Source organism: Capsicum annuum, chromosome 12, assembly GCF_002878395.1.
Source record: "Capsicum annuum cultivar UCD-10X-F1 chromosome 12, UCD10Xv1.1, whole genome shotgun sequence".
NCBI classification, from domain to species: Eukaryota; Viridiplantae; Streptophyta; class Magnoliopsida; order Solanales; family Solanaceae; genus Capsicum; species Capsicum annuum.
In genome coordinates, this window is record NC_061122.1 from 232,199,653 (window position 1) to 232,210,658 (window position 11,006).

An 11,006-nucleotide genomic window follows, 5' to 3' on the forward strand; every position below is an offset into this window, starting at 1 on the left:
AATAGTACATGTACCATTTGTTCAGCAAAAATTGAATAGCTATGAAGAATCACCAAGTGCTTTTTTGCATTTGTGGAGTTTCAAATCCGAACCTCAATTCAAAAAATTGAAGAGATACTCCAGATTGAGTATAAGTTTCCAGTATAGTTTAGTCTATATGGCCACCAAATCAGTTTACCAGTCAGATTTGCATGAATTGTTTTCTCGTCTCTTTATTTAATCATGCTACCCAAAATCTCAGACATGTTACTATTCCAAGATAGAGTATACTAGTATTTGCGAGTATAGCTCAATTCATGCGTTATGTACTAGATTCATATTTTTAGTTATGATTAAATTGGTAGTTGCCTAGTGCATCGCCTCAGTTTTCGGAGCATCTTAGTGAATTGAGCATTCATAGAGGGACATAGGGTCCAAGGGGGAGATACCCCATTCAGTTGCATGCATACATTCTTATTACAAGCTCTGCACCAGTAATCATTGCGTATTCAGTCATACGTTCATACGTCAGTTCAATCAGATATGCATGCATTAGAAATGCATGTCCAATAGAAAAAGTTTAGCTTGTCAGTGTATTCAGTTCTGCGTTCATGAGAACAACTCAGTAACAAATCCATGCATCAGATATGCATGTTCATTATGAGAACTAAGATTATGAGTAGCTTCAGTCATGTATTCCATGCATCAGATATGCATGTCCGATATAAGAATTCAGAATATCAGTAGTTCCAGCCATATGGTTATGTTTTAGATCAGTGTATTCTGTATTAGAGGACATGTCGTGTCCGCGTTATTCCATACCTTTAAGGCTTCAATAAGTTCCTATCCATCATTCGAGGACTAATGATCCCAAGAGGCAGATAATGTAACTCCCCGTAAAATTCATGCATGGATTATCCTTTAATAGCGTGCTCTTAGAGTTAAAAACTTGAAAATTTTTCTAAGTGTAATGAGGACTTAGAGACGTTTTAGCTGGCAATCTTCGGGATACAACTTTTCAACTTTTCCGACATCCATTTTTAGATTTTCAAGTTGCATTACGATTGGGCAATCTCATAGTACATCTCAGATAAGATTCGGAATTTTTCGAAACGCATAAGGCTGCGTTTGGATTTCAAAACAGTAGCAAAACGCATAGCCAATTACCCAGTTGTCAGCATTTCAGGGTCAAATTCAAACGATCATAACTCTCTGGATATAATGAACTGGGAGAGATGCTACCTATCAAATAAAATCTCTTTGAGTCTTCTTTCCAATGCAACTAGTTTCATCCAAATCCAACAACTGAGTAAGGTGTTATACCCGTTTTACTTCAGCCTATCAGCTTGACGACTGAGGGACAGTTTCAAAATTGATTGTTTTCTTAGGGGCATTTTAATAATTTTACCTCACCCAAATTTCATCTATAACACCAGATTTAGCCCCCAATTTATCAAAATATAAGCCTTTTCTCAAATTTTCTCTCAAGAACACCACTTAGGGTTTCAAACAAAAATCCCAAATAACTTAAGATTCAACCGTGGGTTGGAAGATAATTAAAGATTTGGAATCCCCACATCGTAGGCTTCAAGGATCATCCCTCAATTTCTTAAATAGAGGTGCATGGGGTTATCCTAAACAAATCTCAGTTTTAAACATTTTATGATATTGATTTGGTCTTTAGGCCTATTTTCAAAGTGATTTGATATATGATATACGTATATGCATGTATTTTGAAAAGACGTGAACTTGAGAGCATGAATTATACGAAATCCCTCTCTTGATATGATTTTATTTTATATTTTCATATGATGTGAACTGTTTGAAATCATATTGACAAGCATGGCATGAAATGTTTTGAACATTGTTATGATTTGGGCATGATTTTTGACTTTCCATGAGAGGGTTGTTTATGTTGATATATGATGAATATAATGGTTACGTGAAAGAATGATATGATATTGATGGCTTGCAAGTCGGCTATGACGATACCCTACAGAATAAGATATGTGATTGAATTAAATGGAGTTGAATGCATTAATTTTTCATGAGATAGGTGGATGCCTGAAGAAGGCGTTTGAGTATAAGGGATCATCGCTGGAAACCGTGTTTTCTGACATGGGAAATTGGTACCAGGCTAAGTGATCTTGTGTACCTAACTTTATGTCATTCCCAAATTGGGACTATGGTTAGGAGCCCTGCTTTGTGATCTTGTGCACTACCATACTTTATTGGGTTGAGACACCCTGCTGTGTGATCGTGTGTGTCTTTTCCTCACTTATACTCTAACCTCGGCAGCAACTGAGGTTCGACAGTTGGTGTAAATGTGATATGTAGGGTATTTCACCTAGCTCAGCTGCATTACATTGTTGTTGAAAAATTATTACATTTTGCCCATGTGTTTTCAAATGATTTGATATGAAACTACTTTATAATGGCTCTTACTTATATTATCTAAAAGTATTATATTTTTGTTTTGATTTCTCTGCGTACCAGTACTTTTGTATTGACCCCCTTCCCTCCCAGGTTCAGAGGCACAATCTAAAGGTCCAGATAATCAGTAGATTCTCAGGCAGAATAGCAGAGCCACTTGGTGAGCCTTCTATATTCCGGAAGGCCTGATTATCTGGTAGTTTCATTTATCATTTAGTAGTTTTGGGTCTACTGGGGGCCTTGTCTCAGTTTTCAAATAGTTATTGTTTCAGTCATGTATTAGTGATTTCGTAGATGATTTTTCAGATGTTGATAGAGATTTTGGGGCATTTTTTCCCGTTATTGATTTCATATGATTCTTGACCATGTTTCCGTAATATTGTTTATCTTCCGCATTTCTTTTATCATATGAGTTATGTGCATGATTATTAGACAGATAGGGGTGTTTCGGGCCTTCATGGTTCGGAATGCTCGTCACGGCCAGGGCCCCGGTTTGGTTCGTGACATGTAGAAAGTGAGATGTTTTGCTTTGTCTCATAAGTATTTAGTTAGCTTGCAATATTTTCATGAATGGATGATGATTTGTGAGTGGCTGTTTATGAGTGTTTTGATTTGTCCTTTGAAATCTCCAAGTTTGATTAATGTACAGTCTCCATACATAGAGATGATGAAGAACTACTTATTCTTTTTAAGATCATCAACTAATGATGCAAACAAGACCCTTTCACCACCATTAAAGTCCAAGGAAGTTTCTTCTTGGAGGAGTGTTTCATTGTCATCTGGATCCTTCTATGACAGTGGGTCAGGAAAAAAAATTTCACGGATCTGAGCAAATCTCCCCATGGTCACAGTAAGAAAGTTGATCCTAAGAAATCTGGTCATGATTCAAGCCGGTATGCATATCATTTTGTTGTAGCTTCCTTTTTTACACTTAAACTGATGTTTTAATTTGCATTTGCTTGTCCAAAGTAATGACAAATGTTTCTTCACGGTAGATACCTTAGCAGAAGCCCTTTCAGCAACTTGATTCCGTAGCATGCTTGAAACTTCAGAAGCCATTTGTACCTTCTCCTTTGTCAATCTTCTAATAGTCCAAATCACTTCATTTAATGAGAAAGAAGTAGATAATAGAATCAAGATGTCATTTTCGGAGAAACACCTTGAAGATTTGTCTAAGAGAATAGAGCAAGTGTCAGAGGAGAATCAAAATCTAAGGCAGCAGCTCACTCAGTTACAAGCGGAATATCAAGTAGATCAAGACAATAGAGATTATGTTCGGGAAAACTACCAGGAAAAGGTTAAAGAGCTTAAATCGGAGACTTTGCTGACAACTATGCTAAGGGAAAAGCTATATTCCGAGGAGATGGACGTAAAGCAACTTCAGGATAATTTAGCTGCAGCAGTTAGAGGTAACGACATTCTCAAATGTGAAGTGCAAAATGCACTGGACGCTCTTTCTTGTGCCACACCCAATTTGAAATATCTCGAGCTTCAGGTAAGCAGGCAATGTTCTCATTGCAACGGAATAGTTTCTATTTTTCAACTTTGGATACCTCGTCTTCATATATGATAGCGTGTTCGCATGTTACTCTCTCTGCATTAGCTTTCTACTTCTGTTTGATTTTAGGTTCATCTTTGTTCCATCTGAAGTTCACGATTTTCTTTATGAACTTGTATACATGAGTTGCTGGCATGTCTGATCGCCTTAATATGTAATCACATGGACCTACCAAGAACTTGATAAACTTTGTGATATCCTCAAACCCATTGATCTGATTGTGCTCTGATGTGGTAAAGTTACCCGAAGGGGTTTCAATAAGTTTGCTCGTTCATTTGACTTAATTCTTGGACAAGCTCACGAGTTATCTACTGTGAATTTTAATAGTTAAAAAGGATTCATGATTTGGTTGAACTTCTAGGCTATGAGTTTTTTTTGAATTTCTGATGAAATGTTATTGGTGATCTTTGTGTCTTTCTTGTTTTTCATGATTTGCGGTTGATTCTGGCAGCTGCTAAAAAAGGACGAAAATATCAACCAGCTCATAAATGATTTCCAAGAGAGATGTTGTTGAAGAAGAAGCATGTAGAAAGAGAGATGTTTTGCTTTGTCTCATAAATATTTAGTTAGCTTGCAATATTTTCATGAATGGATAATGATTTGTGAGTGGCTGTTTATGAGTGTTTTGCTTTGTCCTTTGAAATCTCATGGACACTAATTTGATTCATGTACAGTCTCCATACATAGAGATGATGAAGAACAACTTCTTCTTTTTTCGATCATCAACTAATGATGCAAACAAGATCCCTTCAACACCATTAAAGTTCAAGGAAGTTTCTTCTTGGAGGAGTGTTTCATTGCCATCTGGATCCTTATGACAGTGGGTCAGGAAAAAAGAATTTCACGGATCTGAGCAAATCTCCCCATGGTCACAGTAAGAAAGTTGATCCTAAGAAATCTGGTCGTGATTCAAGCCGGTATGCTTGTCATTTTGCTGTAGCTTCCTTTTTCACACTTAAACTGATGTTTTAATTTGCATTTGCTTGTCCAAAGTAATGACAAATGTTTCTTCACGGCAGAGACGTTAGCGTTCCAGTGTTGATTCGGACTATTAGAAGATTGATAAAGGAGAAGGTACAAATGGCTTCTGAAGTTTCAAGCATGCTACGGAATCAAGTTGCTGAAAGGGCTTCTGCTAAGGAAGAAGCCAACATATTACATGCAGAACTAGATTCATGGACACGAAGATTGGAGACAGAAAAGAATGAGTTACAATTAGTACTAGAAAAGGAGTTGGATAGAAGATCTAGTGATTGGTCTCTAAAACTTGAGAAATACCGAATTGAACAACATAGACTCCATGAAAGGGCGAGGGAGCTTGTAGAGCAGAATGTCTCTCTACAAAGGGAAGTCTTTTCATTTACTGAGAAGGAAGTAGATAATAGAATCAAGATGTCATTTTCGGAGAAACACCTTGAAGATTTGTCTAAGAGAATAGAGCAAGTGTCAGAGGAGAATCAAAATCTAAGGCAGCAGCTCACTCAGTTACAAGCAGAATATCGAGTAGCTCAAGAGAATAGAGATTATTTCTGGGAAAACTACCAGGAAAAAGGTTAAAGAGCTTAAATCGGAGACTTTGCTGACAACTGTGCTAAGGGAGAAGCTCTATTCCGAGGTGATGGACATAAAGCAACTTCAGGCTGATCTAGCTGCAACTGTTAGAGGTATCGACATTCTCAAATGTGAAGTTCAAAATGCGCAGGACGCTCTTTCTTATGCCACACCCAAGTTGAAATATCTTGAGCTTCAGGTAAGCAGGCAATGTTAAGATCTCGTTGCAATGGAATAGTTTTTATTTTTCAACTTTGGATACCTCGTCTTCATATATGATATCCTGTTCGCATGTTACTCTCTCTGCATTATCTTTCTACTTCTGTTTTATTTTAGGTTCATCTTTGTTCCATCTGAAGTTCACGGTTTTCTTTATGAACTTGTATACATGAGTTGTTGGCATGTGGTAGCCTTCTGTGAAATGTCTGATCGCATTAATGTGTAATCACTTGGACCAACCAAGAACATGATAAACGTTGTGATATCCTCAAACCCATTGATCTGATTATGCTCTGATGTGGTAAAGTTACCCGAAGGGGTTTCGGTAAGTTTGCTCGTTCATCTGACTTAATTCTTGGACAAGATCACGAGTTATATACTGTGAATTTTAACCATTAAAAAGGATTCATGATTTGGTTGAACTTCTAGGCTATGAGTTTGTTTTGAATTTCTGATGAAATGTTATTAGTGATCTTTGTGTCTTTCTTGTTTTTCATGGTTTACGGTTGATTCTGGTAGGTGCTAAAAAAGGACGAAAATATCAACCAGCTCACTAATGATTTGCAAGAATGCATGAAGGAACTTGGCATTGTGAAGGCCATACTACCAAAAGTGTTTCAGGAGAGGGATTTCACGTGGGAGAAAGTTAAGAGCTATAGTGAGATGAACATGCTGTTGAATTATGAGATCAACATGTTGAAAAGGAAGGTAGATACCCTCGACGAAGACTTTCTTATGAAAGAGGGTCAAATCACAATCTTGAAAGACTCGATAGGCAAACCTTTTGACCTTCTTGCAAGTCCTGATTCTCTGTTGGAGTGATGGGTGCTAAATGTCCAAACTACAATTCATATTTTGTTCATTGACTACAGTGTTCATACTTCTCGTATACTTAGTGGTTTTACTCTTATTCTTTCCCACCTTTGATACTTGTTAAATAGAAAGTTTGCTTCTTTCTTTTGCAACCTCTTTGAATCTCCAATTGTAAACATTTCTTTTACTTTCTGGTGATCAAGACAATGAACTTCTTTTGCTTCATTTGGTTTTCTAAGTATTGCCTGTTTTTTGTCTTATGAAGTATTTAGTGAGGATTGGTGCTACCATTTTCTTCTCGTCTATGAGGTAGAGGTATGGTTTGCATATATTCTGCCCGAATATACATCGGGTATGTTGTTGCTGTTGTATGGAGATTGTGTGTATAATAACAATCGTATATTTGATGTCGGGTCATCCACATTTTCATTCCTTGCAGGGGAAAGCTCATTAAGCTTACTGAGTTAACTTCTCATTGATGTATTCTTTCACTAAGGTTGAATTAAACCGTGCGATAGTATTTATATTTATTTTTGGTTCCTAAATGTATTGAAAGAGTAAGGCGCCACACCAACTTGCATGTACCTTGATGGATTTCATAGGAAAGCTACCTTTCCAATAGTACATGTACCATTTGTTCAACAAAAATTGAATAGATATGAAGAATCACCAAGTGCTTTTTTGCATTTGTGGAGTTTCAAATCGGAACCTCAATTCAAAAAATTACTATTTCTTTTCCTTATTCACCTCAAGTAATTAAGAGCACAAAATCTAGGATCACAGCGACTGCAATAATTTTTACGCGCTTTATGTAGAGCATGAAGATAAATGGAAAAAGAAGGATAGGTTTTATTCATAATGCAGCACGAGAGAATTCAGCATCAGTAGCTGCTATTGATGCAACAACAACAGCAACATATACCCAGTGTAATCGCACAAATGAGGTCTAGGGACGGAGGTAGAAATATTGTTTCCAATAGACCCTGACTATAGGTGCTGCTGATAGACGGGATATTACGTCAAATGTATACATATGTTAAGAACCCACATGATCAGTGCTCCATTTAGGGAGAATATACACAAATGGACCAAAGTTTGGCAGCAATATTTGGTTGAATACAACAGCTATGGAATGACATACCTGCTAACTCATACAGAACGATTCCAGAACTCAGCACCGAAGTAAGGCAGAAAATTTTAGGCAGTAGAGCAAGTAAATATTATTTCTAAAATAAACATCAATTAGCCCCATGGTAGAAAAGCCACACCTACTTCATCCTTTACTAATGAAAGTAGAACGTAAGTACATTATCACAGCCCTTCTCGATAAGCTTTCATCTATTGAAATGTTTTACTATGAAATCCTTAGCAATATTCATAAGTATATCTGTTTCTACATGAATCATCAAAGTAACCGCTCAAAATTTCATCATTCCTCCGCTGTTGCATGTCATTCTTAATAAACTTTGTTGTTGAATCAAACAAATGTGTTTTTCTCACACAAATAGCCTAGTGCTTTTTGTGGAAAATTGGTGACGTTCAGTGGGTTTTCTATTTTCACACAAAAATAACCCCTTTTGTATTCTCGGAGTCTCGGTCCATGCTCCAGTTGAGCCTGACACGAGGGTGGATGAAAATCCCACATTGATTGGGAATTGATTCACGGTCTACTTATATGGACTTGAGCAATTGTCCCCCCTTGAGCTAGCTTTTGAGGTTGAGTTTGGTCCAGGTATCAAATCTTTAAATGGTATCAGACGTTTGAGCTCCCGGACTACGCTCTTGTTGGGCCTGAGCGTGAAGGTGGTGTTAGAGTGGGTGAAAGTCCCACATTGTTTGGGAGTGAACTTTCGGTCTTCTTATATGGACTTGAGCAATCCTCCCCTCATGTGCTAGCTTTTGGGGTTGAGTTAGGCCCAAGATCCTTTCTTTACACAATCAACCATCTTTTCTTACATTGGAAACGGACAGAGCAGCTGTAGAGAATATTTTCAAACTGAAGGGGATCAGGTGGGTAGAACCTGGGAGCATTAAAAAAGTACTAAGCAGCCGGAACGGGGATGTAAATGTAATAAAGGAGGAGAGATGGAAAATTGTTCAACATGTATATGGTGGACAGTTTGGACAGAAAGAAACAAGGGTTGTTTTGAGGATGTCCAGAAGATCAACATGAATAGTTTAGCACTTCTTTATTTTTGGTGTAAACACGATGATTAGCTCTAACAGAAGACATCATTGATGTGCTAGACTGTTTATAGGCAATAGAAAGACAGAGAAAGATGTAATACTTTTTGAAGGGGGACATCATTCTTGTTGGCTAGGGATTTGAACAAAGATGGGAAGAGCTCTATATAAAGGACAGGGATGACTAATATGACAACTCTTTTTTTGGATGGAACATAATTTTTGTTATAAGATATGGAAGATATGAAGATAGGCCAAAATGTTCTCAACTAACAGACTTTGAAAATTAAGAGCCAAAGAACGCTAAACAATGGGTGTAACTCAAATCTATTTGAATAAAAGGAATACTAACTCTGAGAGAACAAAACACACTCTCCAGTAGTCCAGTAAATGCAGTAGATCTTAAAATCCCACTGCTAAGCAAATTAAAATTAAATGCTGCTTTAGATTAGAAAGTCACCTTGTTATATTATGTGTTCAGTGGGTTCTCATTTATACTGCTCATCATATTTTCTGCACTATCTTTTCAACATTTTCTCTGAAGTCTATAATTTACTCTTCTTCACTTTGAACTTGGGCTCTTCAGGGCTCTGCATCTTGGACTTCTATATGTTGGTTCACTTGTAGTACTTCTTGTGTATTCTATCCTGTATGGTCTGACAGCAAAGGAATCAAACTGGCTTGGGGCTACCACATCAGCTGCCGTGATAATCCTTGGTAGTTCATTTCCTACATATATCTGTCTCCTTTTCTGACTCGCATTGTGAAATAATTTCTTATTTCTCTGTGGTAAGTAATGAATTCACTAGCTTTTCATTCAATCAGATTGGAATTTGGGAGCTTGCTTGTATGGTTTTAAGCTTCTGAAAAGTCGAGTCGTTGTACTTTTTGTTGCCGGTACATCTCGGGTGTTCCTGATCTGTTTTGGAGTTCATTACTGGTTTGTTGTTAACCCATGCTAATTCATTTTCTTCCATAATCAAGTCTTCTTATACTTGTGACATATGCATCCCTTTTAATATTATTTGTTGAATAGAAACTTCTAATCTTTTGTTATCAAAAAAAAATCTTCTAATCTTTTACTGCAACAATTTTGTTTCAGGTACTTTGGACATTGTATCAGTTATGCAGTTGTAGCATCTGTGCTGTTGGGTGCTGCTGTTTCACAGAATTTATCAGTTACAGACCCGTTAGCAGCTAGATGAGATGCCTTGCAGAGCACAGTTATCAGCCTTAGAGAAGGTTTCTGTAGAAAAGACCAAAATAGCTCCGCAAGCTCTTCTGAGGGGTGTGGTTCAAGTGTCAAACGCAGTAGTAGTGCTGATGCTGGTCATCTTAGTAATGCAACTGTGCCTTGCACTGGTGATGGCAGTGCCTGGAATAACATTGAGGGGATTAATAGTGATAAGAGCATAGACAGTGGAAGACCAAGTCTAGCTCTACGTAGTAGTTCCTGTCGTTCAGTTGTTCAAGAGCCTGAAGCAGGATCATCATATGTTGACAGAAAGCATAGTATTTCAATGGTTGTTTGTTCTAGCGGTGGCCTTGAAAGCCAAGGCGATGATTCTAGTACATCCACTTCTGCAAATCAACAGATACTGGACTTGAATTTGGCACTTGCATTTCAAGAAAAGTTGAGTGATCCCAGGATTACATCTATAAAGGAAGACACACTGATCGTGAATTAGCTAATTTATTGCAAGATAAAGGGCTTGATCCTAATTTTGCAGTGATGCTGAAGGAGAATGGATTGGACCCAATGATTTTGTATTTTCCATTTTCTAACAAAATTTTGTAAAGGTTCCAAAAGCCATAAATCCAATGCAAGTTTAGCGTGTTAATAAATTATGTATTGTGGAAACCTATTTGAGCATGAATTGAGATCATAGAGGTCCCCAAGCTCAAGGACAAGTTGAAAGTTTTCCTATCGTTCGAATTTTAGTGAGCATTGAAACTTAGGTCAACTTCAATCTACCATTACTCTTTGTATATACTGAATTATAGTGCCTACTATATATCAAATTAAAGATATTCAAATTATCTTTCCAACGATACTAATTTCGCAAAAATCCGACCTCCGAGGAAGAAGTTATGGCTTTGCAAAGTGGAATGTGTCGAGCAGCATAAGGTGTGCGACGCACACCCTAACTTATGCCATAAGGTGTGCGACGCACAACCTAATGTGTGCGATAAAGAGTGCGCCGCACAACCTATATTATGCAATAAGGTGTACGCCGCATATATTATTACTCAACTGACTTAAACACTC

At 37.4% G+C, this 11,006-nt stretch overlaps 1 protein-coding gene and 1 long non-coding RNA gene across 2 annotated transcripts; both read left to right on the plus strand.

The window, feature by feature from the left end:
- Positions 1–3,550: 3,550 nt before the first annotated feature.
- On the plus strand, positions 3,551–5,527 carry LOC107848792 (paramyosin-like). Its single transcript, XM_047401772.1, has 3 exons — positions 3,551–3,915; positions 4,792–4,887; positions 4,990–5,527. The coding sequence occupies exons 1-3, from the start codon at positions 3,551–3,553 to the stop codon at positions 5,525–5,527; spliced, it is 999 nt and encodes a 332-aa protein (XP_047257728.1).
- Positions 5,528–6,364: 837 nt separating this feature from the next.
- LOC107850271 lies at positions 6,365–9,927 on the plus strand. The gene is made up of 4 exons (XR_007048521.1): positions 6,365–6,448; positions 9,324–9,454; positions 9,563–9,677; positions 9,840–9,927. It is a non-coding gene; the product is annotated as an uncharacterized LOC107850271 (long non-coding RNA).
- Positions 9,928–11,006: the final 1,079 nt, after the last annotated feature.